Source organism: Tauraco erythrolophus, chromosome 11, assembly GCF_009769465.1.
Source record: "Tauraco erythrolophus isolate bTauEry1 chromosome 11, bTauEry1.pri, whole genome shotgun sequence".
Taxonomy (NCBI): Eukaryota; Metazoa; Chordata; class Aves; order Musophagiformes; family Musophagidae; genus Tauraco; species Tauraco erythrolophus.
The window spans coordinates 17,847,624-17,865,512 of record NC_141475.1 but is presented as its reverse complement, the minus strand read 5'-3'; the positions used below and the strand labels follow the sequence as shown (position 1 = coordinate 17,865,512).

Sequence of the window (17,889 nt, the reverse complement as noted above, 5' to 3'; positions counted from 1 at the left end):
GCAGAGCCGGTGGAGCAAAGTGGGAGGGAATTTCGTTTTACTTGCAAGGAGGAAAGAAAGCACATTGTTTGACTGCTCGGAGAAAGTTATTGAAGGCTCACACTGAAGGTTAGGCAACCAGCCTCTGGGAATTGGGCACATAAATTTGCTTTATGCTTACGAAAGTCTCTCTTTCACAGTATTTTGCTTTGTCGCTTCTTCTTAAGATGTAAAAAAGAGTGAAGTGCTGGTGTATGGTCCATACAGAGAATATTTGATAGCATGGTCATTAACAGGAATGAAGATTACACCGTGGTGGCTCAGAACTTGTCAAGAAAGAAAGAAAGAAAGAAAAAACTCTCAGAAGACACGAGGTGCTTTGTAGCTGGAAGTGTCTGTCGCCCTGCAAGGACTCAGCTGTCCTTTTCAGTTCCAGTCTTCTCTTATTGAAAATATTCTACTGCCTAATACCTACTAGCTTTTTAATAGCGCTTACTCGTATGCACGCAGCCCCAAAAGAAAGCCACACATTTTTTGGCTCTTGTAAGTGTTCGGTTTTAGGGCCTCCAGGGAGGGATGTTAATGACTGTGTCCTGGGTGTCTTTCAAGCAGAGAATTCCACTTTTACTCCCCTTCTGAAACTTGGAGTCTTATTCTCCAGATAACCTAAATTATAATAGAACCAAATTTGAAGAGTATGTGTGTATATATATGTAAAAATAACTTTTTTCTGGTGAGTTAATGAAAGTAGATTCTTCTAGAAACTGAGGTCATCTTCCTAACAGGTGGGCAGTGCATGGAGGACGAAGCTATGACTGAGGGACAGGGCTGCAGCTTTTGGAAAGGGATTAGAGCCTTGCACAGGTGTGGGCATGATATTCGTGTGTGCCATGTATGCACATTCTGTGCTTGGTTTCTGTGGTAAAGCAGAGATGATTTGCCCACATAGCAAGGCCATTTGCTAGGGTGAAGTCATCATTGTTCGGTTATTAAAGCAATATAGAGATGTAGCCGTATACAGGATAGCACAAAGTAAGTGTGAAGCTCATCCTTCTCCTCCCAGATTGTCCTTTGGCCTCTTGTATAGGTCACATCCTACTCAGATGGGAGCAGTGCTCAGCTATTGATCATATGGGCAGAAATTGAATCTGAAGCCTAGGGCCTTTCTTCACAGGGAGAGTATTGCGAAACAAAGCCAGGGTGTCAATTTAAAGTGCAATAGCTGTTCTGAGCATACTTCTCATGTGGGCAGTCTTATTCTGCTCTGAGAGGGCCTTTGTGCAGTTCTGCTTCATCCGTTGCCAAAGGCACTCTCAGTGCAGAAAGAAGAATGCCCACACAAGGAGCGGGTAGCTTTTCCAGCCTATTTCACCATGCTGAGGAGTCCCAAGAGATGCACATGGTCTCATGTCCCCATGAATGTTGCAGGAGCATACTCTTCAACTCGCTCTTCCACTAGAGCGTTCACATGGGGAGACACGCTTTACGATGGGTGGTTGGTGGAGTTGTGTCTTCTGGACCCTGCTAGATACAGTGTGATCGCTCATTTGCCTGAAGTGAGGGACCTGGCCTCAGGGGTCCCTGAGATCTTGGGCTTCTCTAGATGTTGCTGGTGTTGCAGTTTGGCATTCTCCATCGGTACCATCACCTCTTGCAGTGTGTTCTAGCTGCTGAAGAGAGCTCCTGTGAGATCATGTCTGCGTTCACGTGCTGTTCCTTTTCATATGAAATTGTTGAGCAAACCTGTGCACTGGGTATGATCGTCGTCTGAATATTGTTGAACAGGAAAAAAAAAGCCCATCTGTTCTACAAAGAGGCAGTGTAGAGAGCAAGCTCTGTGACTAAATAAATTCGCATCTGTTTAGCAGAACCATCAAATAGAGAGCAGAGGGGCCTAATGTGAATCACATGTTGAAACCACAAGAATGAGTGAGATGAGCTGCGAAAGAGAGAGCCTGGAAGTGTTGATCCATGTGAGCAACTGTTGGTTTATCTCTTTATTCTTTCCCTCTACCAGTTTCCTGAGCAAATGATGTAGAATCAAAAAACCCAGGGATGTGCACATGTGTATGCATACATATGTGCATATGTTCATATTCCTTGCATGATTAAATAACTTTCCTATGTCATTGTGAGCCATTAGATCATAACTTCAATTGGAAGGGCAATGGATTGCAGAGGGGGCTGCAGAGGAGGGAGGGAAGAGCTGGCATGAAGAGAGCAGGTGAGGCTGTTTTCTGGTGGTGTTGCTTCACAAAAAATGGTCCTGAGGTAACTTGCATTAAAAAGAGACTTGCCTTGGAATTGATTTCTCAGGATGATGTCTCCAGCAGTGTCATCTCAAGGAACCTGATGGGAGCAACCTAGAAGTTTAAAGGGTAGGTTATGTCTTCATATGCTCAAGCTAGTTTCAAAATATGTATCTGTCTACCAGTCCTAACAGACTGCATCTTTCCATGGATCAGTTTAATTTGTTACTTTGTTTTTACCCTGAGTGTTTTAAGTCCTGCAGAAACAAAGGGCAGCTCAAGTTTCCTTATTGGTTGTGTTTGCAGCTTATTTTTTTTCTGTGCCAAGAACATATCAATGCAATTTCAAAACATAGTATTTTTATGACTTGAGGCAGCAGTTTCTAACTTAAAAACAAGAAAGCTTTGGGAATGTATGTACACTCAACTCAGGTGCCTCCGTTACATTATTTGGATGGTCTCCATAGCCCCTTAGAGAGTCCATGCAGAGGAGCGAGCATCTTCTCTCCCACAGGATCTCAGGAAAAGAAACATGCAATAATTTCAGTCTCAAAGGTGGTTTTTTGTTGCTGTCTCACTTTTGTCCTAGATATTCTGCAGTAAAGGAGGCCAAACTTGCGGGAACAAAGAGTGATGGTAGATAGGCCATTAGACCTGGTTTGCACAGATTCTGATCTCCTGCAGTTCAGTCTGCTTTCTTTAGCTGACAGAGAGCTGTGCTCATACAGCTCACCTGGGATGCGAGCTCTGCAGGAGTGCACTGGAGGTAATGAAGCACTTAAGGGGCTGGCTGGGCTGAAGGTCCCCATGGAATGATTAAGGTGTTGGCAGCTGTGTTACTTTGAAAGAGAAATATGTGCATTACACAGCAAGGGCATGCTGAAATGCCTTGCAGACGCTTAGTTGTGTGTGGGAACATGCTTTGCCTTAGACCTGTGAGATAGTGGTAGCAAGTATCGAGGGGCATTTATTAGCTGAGCTATGTGTGCGCTTACCACCTGCCCTAGTATAGTTCAAAAGCAGAACAGAAGTGGTTGCCAGCGGTGGCTAAAACACAGCAGTGTATCACCACCTCCAGATACATTAGAAGTTTGGTTCTTCTTTCCCTCCAAAAATTCCCTCAGCTTGTGATTCGTTTCCTCCCTCCCACCCCACCTTTCTGAGAAGGTGCAGTGAAGATAGATGAGCACTGTCATGTTTTCCTGGAGACTGTCAGATTTTGAGCTGTTTCACATTGGGGGAACCAATGTGGCCAATCTCGTATGGAAACTCTTTTGTCACAACAAAACTTCATACTCATTTCTGGGAAGGGGAACAAATGATTAATTTGGGTGGTCGAAAACAGAAGACATCAATGTGATAGTGGTGGAGGAACTAGAGTTAGCTTTTTAATATGATGGCCTTGTTTAGCAAAATTGTGAGGCCAGTGTGGATGCCTGGCTGGATTAACTTCACTGCTGGCAGTGCGGTTTGCACCAGCTGAGGAATTCTTTCCCAGAGCTTTGAGTATCATTGCTCTTGAATGGATGGACACTGAGCTAAAAGGGAAGAGCAACAGTTTCCTAGGCTGGTGCTCAGTGGTTTGAGTTTCAAAGAAGAACTGAAAATCAAATCTCAAGCACCAGTCACACATTTCTATTCAGAGCAGAACTAATGGCCTATGTTTACTAAAAGAGGACTTTGTCTTGATGTGCTCCAGTGTCATGGTATGTTTGCCTTTTCTCTCAATACTTCTTTTCGCTCATTTCCCCGTGCTTCCCCTCTTTGAACACCTGTCTTCTCAATGGGGGCTGTATTTTATGTTTATTGTAAATAGCACAAGGGTAGCTAACATTGCTTTATGACTTCCCTTCCTATCCATGTGGCCATGGACATTCTGGAGCTCCTCCATCTTAGGCACCATCTCAAAATATAACTTCTATTCCTTGACGAAAGGACCTGGGGTAGGCAATGAAGACCAGGTCTATTAGGAGTCTCGTGTGGACTATCATTGCTAATAAAGCGAACTGCGTATGGGGTTGGTTGAGGAGAAGCCTGGACAGTAGACCGAAATGAGTTATTGTTCACCTTTACTCCCTGCTGGCGAGGCTGTCATCCAATCTGGAGTCCTTCAGTTGAAGTGGGATGTTGAAGAACTGGAGAGAGTCCAGAGGAGGGGCAGTCAAGGACCTAGAGCAGATTGCCTACAAGAAGAGGCTGAGGGAGCTTTTCCTTCTGTCTCCAATGGAAAGGAGGCAAAGGGGCGATCCAACAGCAACTGTGACTACTGCCAGGGGCGTTACAAAGATGACAGATCCAAATGCTTCTGTCCAGATGGCAGAATAAAATGCCATGGACATACATAGTGGATTGGGAGATTCAACTGGAGAGTTGCAAAAAACCATTTTTGTTGGGAAAACAGTGCAACACTTGAACAAGTCATCAGGTAGCAGGGGATTCGTCATTTTGGAGGTTTTCAAGGACAAAGCCACAGCAAGCCTTAACTAGTGTTGGTGATAGTCCAGTCTCCTGCTAAAATCAGGATTTGGTAACCTGCACAGATCCTCTTTCTTTCCTGTCAGTACGGCAGGCTTTCAGCTTCTTAAAGAAGGAAGCACTTAAATCTTTATTTTTGCTTTGTGTTGCAAAAGGGAGACAAGAATCCGTTGGGGTACTCATGTTTTGATGATGTCAAATCACCTGTTGTTGTGAAACTTGGAGAAACGTAGTCTTTTCTTCCTGACTGTTTATACAAAGAGGTCTGTGTACTTCCTTTTCTACAGTATTCATGCACTGAAATATCTTGCTTCCATTAGCAATCTCTCTGCAGCATCAATTTCCAGCCATCTGGCAGCAATCTCTCTTCTTTGTGTTAGGACATAGGATTTTTCCATAGGAAAAGCCTATTTCCATTGATTATTTACAAGGTGCCATGGACTGAGCTGCCAAAACCAAAGCACAGGTTGATGCAGTGCTCAGGAAGGAGGAGAAATCATCCAGACATTTGTCATACTCAAAGCTGTGACTTCCAGGACAGCTTGGGATCTAGGAGAGGACAAATTAAGTGGATCAGGTAGGAGGAAAAGAATTAGAGATTAAAGATTTTGATCCTGGACACAGTTCCTGCTTGTTAATTGATTTAAGTGCTTGCTTTTTAGGCATTTAAACATGGCCAGCAGGTCAAGAGAGGTGATTCTCCCCCTCTGCTCTTGTGAGACCCGTCCTGTGCAGTACTGCGTTCAGCTCTGGGGCCCCCAGTGTAAGAAGGGCATGGACCTGTTGGAGTGGGTCCAGAGGAGGGCCACGAAGATGACCAGAGGGCTGGAGCACCTCTCCTATGAAAATGGACTGAGAGAGTTGGGGCTGTTCAGCCTGGAGAAGAGAAGGCTCCAGGGTGATCTTATTTCAGCCTTCCAGTACCTGAAGGGGGCCTGCAGGAAAGCTGGAGAGGGGCTTTTTACAAGGCTATCTACTGATAGGACAAGGGGTAATGGCTTTAAACTGAAAGAGGATGGATCTAGATTAGAGATAAGGAAGAAATTCTTCCCTCTGAGGATGGTGGAACAGGTTGCGCAGAGAAGCTGTGGCTGCCCCATCCCTGGAAGTGTTCCAGGCCAGGTTGGATGAGACTTTGAGCAACCTGGCCTGGTGGAAAGTGTCCCTGCCTGCAGCAGCGGCACTGGAACTAGGTGATCTTTAAGGTCTCTTTCAACTCAAACCATTCTTTGATTCTATGATGATAGTTTCAAAGTCTGGTTCACACTGCCAGCCCCTTGAAGTGTCACAAGAAGGTTATAGTCACGTTGGCCCTGCGCTTGCGTCCTTCTTGTCTGGGGCCCATTTTGTGCCTGTATTCTGGGTTGCAGACCCTTTTCCATTCACAGAAAGCCTTTCTGGCTTGAGGTTCAGACTTCCAGTTGCAGATCTGTTTTCCCCCAGGGACAGTGGCAGCTGACTCCTCCTGCAACCACAGGTATTTCGGAAGAGGAGTGCAGGGAATGCATCATAAATAAAAAAAAAGAAACCCCAACTACACCCACACTAGCCTTGTTGGGTAGGACCTCAGGCTCTGCACTGTTTCAGTGTTCACACTGTATCAGTTTCCCCCTTGCTACTGAGCTCAAATCCCTGCTGTTTCTCACCAGGCTGAGACATATACACATGGTGCTCTGCAAAGCTAATACAATTATCTACGTGTCGATATCCTGCCATGGTCCCATTTGGTCCCACTGGGGTCTTGTTGGTATCTCACTGCTTAGCTGAATGTTAGTTCTGCGTGGTTCCTTCTTATTTACAGCTAGCATCAGCATCCAAACAGCCTGGGCTTGCTCTAACAGCTTTAACTTTGCCATCTCTTGTTCTCCTTGTTTCTTTTCTCTTATGTGAGACTGTCTTGATAGACCTGGTTTTCCAGTATGTCTCTGTTGGTTGAGAAGTCCAGTCCCGTAACCATTTTATTTGATGGGTAAGATCTATGTTGCTTGTCAGTGCCTCGCTGAAGTAGGAAGCCAAATGCTGACCTGTGCCATAGGCAAGACAATGGGTATGGGCACAGAAGCTATAAGGGCAGGTTTTTTTTTTGGCAGAAGGATCTTGAAAATAAATTGTGTGCAGGAAAACAGTATTTGTGTGAAGTGAGCTAATGGTCTTAGACTCCCAAAATAACCTCTCTACATCATTCTACCTGTTCTTTTGTTGTGCATATTAATACATTTCCTCTCTTATTTTGTGCATAAATTCTCAAGCATCATCTCAAACTTTTCTTTGTGGTGCTGCAAATACCATCAGAAACTTGTAGGTCAAGTTATCAGGAAGAGAAGCTTCAAGAATTGGAAGAAATTTGTCTGGCTCAGGGCTACCTCCTGGCTCAGCTCTTAAGGTTCAACCACAAACTTTGCTGTGTTTGAGTAAGCATTTTGGGCAGACCACCAGGTCTACCTCCTCTATGCCCTGAGGTTTGTTGTGACCACAAGTAGCTGAGGACTTGGATTAACATTTTATCCAATATGATTATGTTTGGAGTTGCTGAGGGTTGTCTCATACCACAGAAGTCAAGAATCAGCCTGCTTTCTGGTGAAATTGTGATGTGGTCATTAGAGTTGTGTTAGATTAGGTAGATCTATCTATCTCCAGGGAGCCAGTACTATCTCTTTGTTTCAATGCACATGGGCCAGTCAAGTTAAATTTATAGGATTTTTAAAGCCTAGTTTGTCATCCAACACCAGGATGTGACATGGCTGTAAAAGGAAAATCTCGTTCATCAACTTTTATGTGTGTGTTTTGCAGCAGCAGTCAAATTCAAATAGCCTGTGTCTAATCCCAGAACTACTAATGCAATTATACTGGGAAAGAAAAGGAGTTTTATATTTAGTTTGCCTTTCTACCTTTTCCACTATTGAAGCTGATATGAGAGAAATGAGCTAAGAAGGAAACTTAAGGAAGGGTAAGTTTTTGGTTAATACTAAAATTGTCCCAGCAGCAGGATTTTAGTGCAAGAATGAATACGGTATTGGGTTGATATCTGATGAACTATATTCATAATGACGTTAACTTGTGGCAAATGTCTGTGTAGCAGAGACTCTTCTTTACTATCATGTCTTTACCATCTCCACTGTGGACTTGCTGTCTTTCTGTTATGTCTGAATAATACTGTAGAAGTTGTGGTGCCTTAGTACGTAAAACAGGTCATGTCTCAAACTGGTGTGGATCTGCTGGCAAAAAACAAAGTGTGGATGCAGCCATGTTGGGGGGGGGTGGGGGTGTGGGGGGGGTGATGGTGGAGTTACTTTCTAAGTATTGGTTACTTAGTTAAAAGAACGGGCACATGCTGTGTTGCTTGGGAACCCTTGCAACCAGAGAATAAGGAATATAATGTCGCGTTGCCAGTAGGTGATATTGCTGGTATATCTTAAGTAGGATACAGCTATATTGCTGCAAACACTTTTGAGTGCAGATAAAGACACAGCTGGAAGCCTGGGGTATTAGAATCATAGAATAATTGATTTTGGAAGGGATCTCTGGAGGTCATCTGGGCCAACCCCTTGCTCAAAGCAGAGCAAACTTCGAATTTAAATCAGGTCTTCTGGAGGTTCCCATGGAAATTTGATTGAAGCTGTTAAAGCCAGAGTGAGATGACACTAGATTATATGCTTCGAGGAATAATTCAGCACAGGCAGTGCTCTAACTAGGTTTCTTTCTCCTTTAATTCCTGTGATTACATTAGTAATGTCCCACAGCAGGAAACTGGTGAATGCTTTCAGCCCTGTTTAACTGAAGAAGTTACTTTGATTTTATTTATTTATTTATTTTGAGGCTACAAAACCTTACCTTATCCAGTCAATTGTAAAAAACTCTGGGACTGGGGGCAGAGGAAGATTTAAACTTGCTCCTGCTGGCACTTGCTGTGAAAGACTAAAGCAAAACATCAATAAATGTTCAGAAACAGTGTAAAACGGGTGCAAGCAAAGAAACCTGGTCTCAGGGAGAGATGTGCCACAAGGAGTTGGAGTCCATGTACATCAAGTTTGCATAGGGCCAAGACGGCAGTCACTGGAGGGTGACAGCATGTTCCGTTCTTCTTCATCATGTCTCTGAGTCACTTGGTGGCTCAGTTGACTCCTGTTAGCTCTCCGCTGCTGACCAGCAATCAGGGTCACGTTGCCCCACGCACAGGATTCCCAGTGCTCAGAGTTGTTCTTGCGGCTTTGCAGTTCTCCTGGTTGCTGACATGACGTTTGAGGAGCACGAAGGAACGGAGTCAGTTTGCTGCTGGGAGGATCTGAGGGAGGAGCTTCTTTGGACTGGTTAATATTACAGGAGATGTAATATTAATCTAAATTTGGTGAGATGTTGTGCAGATCAGCAGTGATTAAGGGAGTTCAAAAGGAATCACAATTCCCCAAATCACATAATTTCCCATATGATATAAAATTGATGAGGATAAGTAGTGCCATATGGGAAAGACATCCCAGGAGAGCTTGGGCTGAGTTTGTAAGTACCTGTGGCATTTCCTATGTTTGGGTAAAGACCTCTAATGAGACCAGAATTTTGATGTTATATCCTTTTTTGGAGGCCAGAAGAAGCACGAAAGCTTCATGGCTAGAGATCACCATCCGTAAGTGGGGAAATAAATTCATTTAACATTCAAAGGGGAACAGCGCCAACAGAAACAAGCAGCTTTGGGAGTTTATAAAGAGCAAATCACTCTGGTCTGCCTCAATTACTGCTTTTGGCTAATTAGTGGAGTGGAGGTCATGAGGACAAAGCAAAGAACTGTATTTTAGCAGGGCATTTGGGTTTGTGCTTTTGGGGATTTCAGGCAACGAAATTAAGAGAAATAAGCTTAGAATAGAAACTTCCAGTCTTGTGGACTGCACCCCTTACTGAAAGGGGCAATGTGTGCCATGATTTTGTGTGATGAAGGGTGTTCCCTTGGTTCAGTGCTAGAGCTGATCTTTAAAACTCAGTTGGAAGGTGAAGTAAAGTCAAAAGTTTTCTCTTTGAGTTCTTTTACATGGAGACAAGAGAAGGGAGAGTGGAGAGAATGCGGTCTGCCTTTCTGCACATGGCTCTTGTAAGGTCTCAGAGACAAACTTGGGTTGTGCAGGGAAGGCAATGTCTGGATTGTGTTCTTGAATAGTATTGGAGAGAAGCCACAATAGGACTTCCAGCTACATCTACTGTCAGCAAATAAGGTCCTGGCTCCTTGTATATCTGGTCAATCCCTTGGCCTTGGGAGTGATGGTTAACTGTGCATGGGTGATACTAAATCAGAACATTATGGACCTACATTCAGCCAGTGGATTTAGGAAGGAGTGGAATGGAAGACTGAGCAGACTGGCTGGAAGCACAGATTGTTGTTGCTCACTTTTTGTTAAACACTGTTGCTACCCACTATGAGGCATTAGCTTAATTAACTCAGGGACAAATTCTTCCGTCTTGGCAAAGTCCATCAACAAGGAGTTTTTGGTCTGTGTTATAAATATGAAAATGAAATGAAGATTTATTTGGGTAGAGTCTAATCACAGAAAAGCCGACCTGTCTCAGAGATGAATGTACTAACAAATTCAAGAGTAGACAAATTGGTACTCTACCCTTCCAGTGCTTATCTGATGTGAGGCTAAATTGGCTTGGAACCCTCTTTGTTTTACCTTTGCTTCTCAAAGGTGAATGGCATCCTGTAATTAAAAGCAAAAACAAGCACTTATGCACACACATTTGAAAAAAAAAAAAGGAACAAAAGACCTCATCAAGCTTTTAGTACTGCCTGGTATTATCTTCTATTGATATTCCTGGTCTGACATTTTTAGATAATGCGGTCTCATCTTGGGATTCGTGGATTCCAGTTCCTCTGCTGCGGTGTGTTCTTTCATGGTTACAATTTTCTGAACTTATGGCATTTAAGATCGTTCTAATGATAGAAGCAGAGCACACTGTTTTCTTTATTTCTGCAGCGTGATTTCACTCTTTGCTCTTAATGTTATTTATCATGGTTAGTCTGGTCTTATCCTCTGCCTCCAAAAGTAGGTGATGACTAATGCTTCCAAGGAAGGAAGGATAAGAGAACCTCAGGCAGCCACAGCTGATTTCAGTCTGGTTTTTGTCTTTGATATTATTCATCATTTTACCCCTTCCATTTTAAGTTACCATTCTTGAAAAAATGGTCTCATGCTAGCATCCACCATTTCATAAAAGGTTGCTGAAAAATTGAAGAGAGTTCAGAGTAAATATCCATGAATGAATTGAGAGAAGTCTGCTCTTTACAGTGAGTTTAATTGATACTTAATTTAAATGTTTTGATTTGATTAAACCGGTGACCTGGCTGTGTTCTGAAAGGATCTGCGTAAGGAAGAGAGGCAGGTCTGTAATGCAGATGACAGAGGCTTAACAAAATCCAATGGTTGGAAGCAGAGCTAGATAAATTTAAAGCCAGACGTAAAGGAGAAGCTGTAATTATGGTGCTTAATTGCTTGCCCAGACAGCTTACCTAATGCTGTGGTGGACTCTCCAATACTTGCATTCTTTCAGTTGAGGCTATGTGTACTCTATAACAAATATTCTTTAGCTCGACAAAGCTTTGTGGAGAAATAGTTGGGTAGAGTTCAGTGCCCTGCACAGTGCAGAAGAGCTAGGCAAGATGGTCAACAGGGCTTTTAAAGCAGTGACATAAGAAAGGGTTAAGAGATTTTTGTCTGGAATGAGGCAGTGAATTTGAGAAAGAGGTGTTCTCAGAGTGATTGGTGAGTAAGGAGTCACGGGAAAAGCTTGTAGCAGGCAGATCAGGAAGCGAGCTGTTGAGTTACTGCTGACCAAGAAGGATGGCTGTGTGAGAACGGCAGGTAGAAACACAGGAGGCTTCAGCCAAGACAGAGAGAGATGTGGCACTGATGGGGAAAGCAAGAGGTTGCTGTCCCTGTGGGATGGTTCCCAGGGGCATGGGCTGTGATGACAAAGGTCATTCCAGCCTGGCTGTGCTAAGTGTTGGGTGGCTAGATTTATTCAGGTTTTCTAGGAAGGGGCTTGTTGAAGGCAAAGCATGCCCGATGAATGATTTGCATGGAGTCGAAATGTGGGAGTAACCATAGATTTAACTTGCAGTTGTAACTTTTCAGTGAGAGCTCTATGTCCAGCCATTGACTTGAGCAGCAGATGGATCAGGCCCTTAAAGCATTGTATTTGGCATACAAGGAGCAGCAATAGCTGGCTTAGCCAGCAAAAAACTGGTGAGATTCAGTATTCTTCAGTGGAAGGGGGATTGTTTTTGGAGAAGCAGGATGTGTTTATTTTTTTTTCCCCCTCTGTCCACTGTTGCCACTGAAGGAGGAGCTTGCTGTATTCACCCTCAAAAGTGTGTAATGCAGCTATTGTAACAGCTCCATCCCCGACGGCCAAGGTGAACAGGTCCACTTCACCACATTATCCTCTGCCAGTGTGCGTCCTTGCAGGATCTCTTTTCTGGTCTAGCTTCTTGGATTCCCCCCACCCATCCATCTCCATGCTCCCTTCATTGTGTTTTTCCTGTTGCTTGTTTCTTTCAAGCCTGCAATATTTAGCTTTAGCCTTCTCGCAGCCACTGAATTCTGCAATCCCCCACATCTTGCTAAAAGCTTCTGAAAAAAATACTGTTTATTGTAGAACCAGCAGAAATAACTTTTTTTGGAAGGAAACACCTCTGAGACAAAAGTGAAACAAGTGTTTGCTGGCTAGCCAGAAAAGCACTGCCTTTACCTGCAGGAGGTTCTCATCCAAGTGCAGGAACCGCAGTGACACAGACGTGGTGGCCATACGTAAGAGTAAGTTGAGAGTAAGAGGACTGGTTATAAGCCCAAGTTTCCCTGTACTGTTACTTGTCCACATCACAAAACATTAATCTGTTTTGCTCCAAAGAAGCTTCTGATTGAAAACTGGGCAATATTGCAGGACAGGTTGAGGGGGCACTGATGGCTTTGTCTGAATTAGCCAGGGTGCTCCACCATGGAGAAGAGAGAGGTGGGAGGCTGTGCCCATTGCAAGCCACTGTCCCTTAGGTTTTGCCTTGCTCTTGGCTTTTTACCAGATGAAAAAAAGGGGTGAAAATAACAACAAACCTAGAAATTTTAGCTTCAGCTGTTAAAAAGAGATTAATGAATTTTCTTTTTTTTAATCGTCTCACAAAGTAGTTAGTCTAAATTTAATTGAGGCTAAGGAGCTGGGGCTGGAATAGGGAACTTGCTGAAAACGTTGTTAAGGCACAGATAGCAAAAATGAATGACAGCAAACAAAAAATGAGAGGGGGAGAAAGAGGAGGAGAAGAGGCTAACGGGGAAACAATTGGAAAATACCACCACCGCCAAAACAAATGTGTTAGAGGGTAGCCGAGGTGGAGCTGTGTGCCAGCTTACAGTCATCAAATGAGTTACAGCAGTGTGGTCTTCACACTCCAAACGGTCTGTTAAGAGCACTGTGAGATTCACATTGTCTTCAGCCATCCCCAGCACAGTGCAACCTGGCTACTGAAGCAGATAGTCTTGGTTTGTGCAGTACTCAACCCATCCCTGCCAGGAACCTGGCAGACTATGAGAGCTCAGTGAGACCAAGATGAGTTGCCTGGGAGTTGGTTAAGGAACAACTAGAGAGCTGCCAGAACAGGAATGACAATGATCTGGTTGCTACTGGGGTGATTATTTTTTGTTGTTTTTTTGAGTCAGTATGGACATAATGCCCAGGGTCCAAGAGTGGTTCATACAGTGGGACGATCTTTTGTATGAAATGTCAAGCCAGAGGCTGAAAACCTGACAAAATAAAACTCCAGGATGCTTTTAGCAATGAGTAAGGTACAGTCGTCTTTGGATGTAATAACTCTGCAGAGTGCAGGCTGAGTACCCTCACTGCTTTCTGCTCTTAAAACCCGGATAGTTGCCTGAGTCTTATTGCTGCGTTTTATGTTTTTGAAGGATGTGGGAGGAGGAGGCAGCAGTGTAGGTGAATCTTACTGCTCTAGTGACAGTCATTTTCTAGGTCCATCAGGGCTGGTGTTGGTAACGGGAAGTACCAGGTGGTGGGACCGTGGTTCGCGTGCCCTCCGCCCCCACTCGTCGCGGCTGGTTTCCTCTCCAGCCCTGTGGGGAGGACCTGCCTTTCACTTCTTGCTTTCAGAATGATACTCCACACTGTTAATGCAAGGTCAGATGGCAGGCGTATGGGGGGGAGAAAGTCTCGTCCTTGCAGCTCAGCCTTGGATGCTTGTCCATCTCCAGGGTGCTCCTGCCGTGCTTCTGTTTGCATTTCTAGCCAGTCTCTCCATGCTGGCCCCAGTGGCTTCCTTTCATTGGTATCGAACGTCAGCACAACAGGCTCATCCTCCAGCGGCAGGGATTGTGAAACCGCTGCACGCACGCTGAGTGGTCACACCGCACGGTGAGGAAGAGCCACCAGTGTTGGGGCTGATGTTTGGCACTCACGAGTTCCTCTCCCATGCAAGGACTGATGGAGGTGGAAGATGACCACAAATCTTACCTCCTAGTGTTGGGTCAGACATTGGGACTTTAAGTAGAAATGAATCCTCAAGTAGGAAACTCATTCCCAGGAGTAAACTTGCTGGGCTGGAATATATATAAGTGTATATATGTTTTTCTCTGTCTCACATATATATAATCAGTTTTAATAGTCATTGCTGTTAGCTGGAGGTACTATCCCCACACTACCATCTGGAGACCTTACTTCTCTCTCAGACACTGACTCAGCATTGCTAACAGCAAATTGCTAGGACAAGGTTATCCATGCAGGAACCCACAGGACTGCGTTCTGTAGTTTACACCCAAGGGTATTCATTTACTTCTTTGATAAAGGACTTGACTGAATTTGCTCCGCCATGAAGCTTGTAGGATGCAGATGCTTTGCCAGCCAGGATGAGTTGGCAAAATAGCTCCTAAGCCCCAACAGCTTAGTCTTGACATTTCTAGTGACATGTGAGCCCAAATTAGGAGAAAGGGGAAATGAAGTGTGATTCCTGCTTTGTTTTCTCTAGGTAGACTTAAATATGCTATCAGATATGCCTTTTCCTGCCTAAATGTTCCATATAATTCTGAGGGCTGGTTGAAGAGGTCAGTGTTGTTTGTTTCCATGAGAAGCATGTGTGCATGGAAGCTGTGAGGCACCGAGAATATGCCCAGGTAGGCTGGCAGTGGACCTGTGGCTGCATTCCTGCATGATATCGATGAACCGTGTGTGGCTGCACTTCTTAGCTTAGGAGATAACCTCCTCGTGAGACATTTGAGTAGATGGCTGCATGCGTGACCACAGAGCTGTGTTGGGAGCACTGTAGCACTGTGGACTTCGGTATTGATTTCACTCCAACAGGGTCTACACCTGCCAGAGGCCACCCTTCAACTGTCCCCTTTCATTTTCCCCACCCTGAGCTCAGAGGACTGTTCACACCATCCAACACAGCCCTTTGCTGCCACGTTCAGCAGAGCTATGGCTCTGTCTTGCTTCTCAGCCCTGGCAGATTGCACTTGCTGCTGTGGTTACAGACCACCTCTTTGCAAATCCAGCAGCACGGCTACTTTGTCCCGTTGTTCCCAGATGGAAGTGCTTTTCTGCAATGGCAGTCTGCTAATATCACCCATGGCCTGGTGCTGTCTCTTACGCTGATCCTTTTCCATGATCAAAACAGATCTTTCCTGATCGGGTTGCAGCTGCCTGCTTGTTTTGGTGGCCTTCAGAATTCCTGACACCAAAGCAGAGTGCGGGCAGAAGTGACAGGGTGCTCAAGAGCTCCAAAATTAGCGTTGGCTTTTGTCTGTGTGGGATCTTCATTTTCTTATCACTTCTCAAAGTTAGCTCTGTAGACAACCTGATGGTACTGTAGGACCATCGCTACTACCCAGTCAGTGTGGTTTGTGTGTGGTGAGAAGCACTTGTTCATTGCAATGAACAGTTTTTTTATGGGCAATGTTTTCAGCAGTGTCTGAGTCCAGTTCTCAAAAGTGATGTAGGCTTTTAAGAGGCCAAAGCCAAAATTTTCATAAATAAGTAATGATTTGGGCTGCTTCTATTTTCTGTTGCACAAGTCGAGATGTCTTAAAGGAGCCTGGTTGTCAGCAGTTGCGGGATTCTGGCATTTTTTCATAATTGACATGCTTTTAAAATATCTTAAGCTGGGTGTTCAGGAATGAAGGCATCAAGAATGATTAGCTACTTTTGAAATCTTTTTTCTTAAAAGTTTGAATGAAAGTTGCAGGGACGAAGGGTCCTAAAAGACGTGAAAAAGTGCTAAAGGTGTATTTTGGAAGTGTGTCTGCCTGTCTGTGACTACACTTGTCCCCAGAGCACCTGCACTGTTGTACTACTGACAAAAGCCTAACAGGGAAAGGCAAATATATCACTACTGTACTGAATGGCTGGTGGGACTGATGGGCTTCTCCAGGGTATCAGCCTGCCTATACTTTGGTTTGAAGAGAAAAATAGCAATGCTTTTTGCAGACACCACCAATGAGCTGATCAGTAATTCTGACCTACTGGGGAAAGACAGACAAGTTTGTGTCATAAGTCCTCTACATTAGGACCAGTATGTTTGAAGATAAGCACGCACAAGTTAAACATGTTAAAGGGATTTATGGGTTTGATTTTTATAAACCTGCAAACCAGTAGGTTTGCAGCTGTTATTTCCCCAGCCTAAATCCCTGACATACGTGTGATTCTTTTTGCCTCTCCTTTTAGATCTGAACCATGTCTCACCCGTCCTGGCTGCCACCCAAGAGTACCAACGAGCCTGTTGGTCACGTTACTGCAAGGATGGAGACCACCCACACCTTTGGGACTCCCAGCATCTCGGTGTCCACGCAACAGACACCAAAGAAGTTTGCACCTGTTGTTGCCCCGAAGCCAAAGTACAACCCATACAAGCAACCAGGAGGTGATGGTAAGTATTTATTTTTTTAGGAAGGAACCACAAGTGTCTACTTCAGAGGAATTGACTGGTAACACAGGTTGTTCTTATTTATTCTTCATTGATGAGTTTGTGGGAGCCTCCCTGTTTCATTCAAATGAAGAAGAACGTGAAGGTATCTCTTACCCTGGCTCTGGCTAGGTGCCCTCCTGAGAGATTCAGAGCTAGAGGAGGACATGGGGACAGATCTTCCTGGTTTTTAATTGGAAGCAGATGCCCTGTGTCCAAGATTGGTACTTTTCAAGGGGTTTTGCTTGTTTGGTCTCTGCTGATATGTGTTGATCTAAGGAGCTGGGGCTGGTACAACTCTTTTCTGTATTGGTTCTTTCATCCCAGCACAATGAGAATTTTTCACAAATGTGAAACTGAGCTGTGGGAGTACGGATATAATTGGGGTAGTAGGGCATAAATTTGGCAGAACGAGTCTAGGAGTGCTTCCTCTCCAGCCTGCTGATTTGATTCAGTTTTACTTTTATTCTTTTCCCTCCACTGTGGAACACTTTTGAATATGAAATAATTTAATGGTATAATTCTAAGGATATTTGTGACCATTGCAATAGTCTCTGGAGCTGATGTCAGTAAAAGAAATGTCTGCCCATCACCATATGTCAGGCTTCCTCTGCCTCCTGCTACAAAAGTCCTCCTGTCTTCACGTAGTCGAGCAGTGAGCGTGGGAATTGGGTTCCTGGCTTGTGGACATATGGAAGGAGGGAGTTACCACCAGTGGGAGCGCATGCCTGGGAGCACCGCTGGGGTTCGCATCTGGAAACTTGCCAACTGGAGCACCCAGGATGCCCCTAGCTGACAGTGGAGAGTGTGTGATGGAACCTTGCTGCAGCAGAAACAAGATGGAAACCAAGGATTTTAGGAGAGAGCAGTAAGTGTCTTGGCAGAGTAGTGGCTTTTCTATTCCCAGTGATTTACTGTGGTTAGAAATGGGAGGAAAACTCTTCCCCCTCCTCCTCTCCATCCTCCCTCTAAAGAAAAACTCGGCTGTATTCAAGGAAATTGCCAAACCAGCTTTTGACTTTTGGTTTTGGATGCTCCACTTTGTTCCATCACCACTTTTCCCTCTTTTGTGTTGAGTGCAGTAAGATAAATGTAATCTGTATCTTTATTTTCCTTTTTCTGCTCTATCTTTGAAAGTGTATGTGTTTTCAGGAAGACTACAGAATAATGGAAAGGAGAAAGAAAAACAAAGCAGCATATTAAATCTCGCATTTAAGCAATTTTCTAAAGTTAAGGATATTTGGT

At 44.3% G+C, this 17,889-nt stretch overlaps 1 protein-coding gene across 1 annotated transcript in view; it reads left to right on the top strand.

Moving 5' to 3' along the window:
• Positions 1–17,889, top strand: part of LPP (LIM domain containing preferred translocation partner in lipoma) — a 348,054-nt gene that overhangs the window by 117,865 nt on the left and 212,300 nt on the right. Inside the window, exon 5 of the mRNA XM_086618391.1 lies at positions 16,407–16,608. Coding sequence (XP_086474517.1) covers positions 16,416–16,608 — 193 coding nt within the window. The 5' untranslated portion in view covers positions 16,407–16,415. The remainder of the gene's footprint in view (positions 1–16,406; positions 16,609–17,889) is intronic.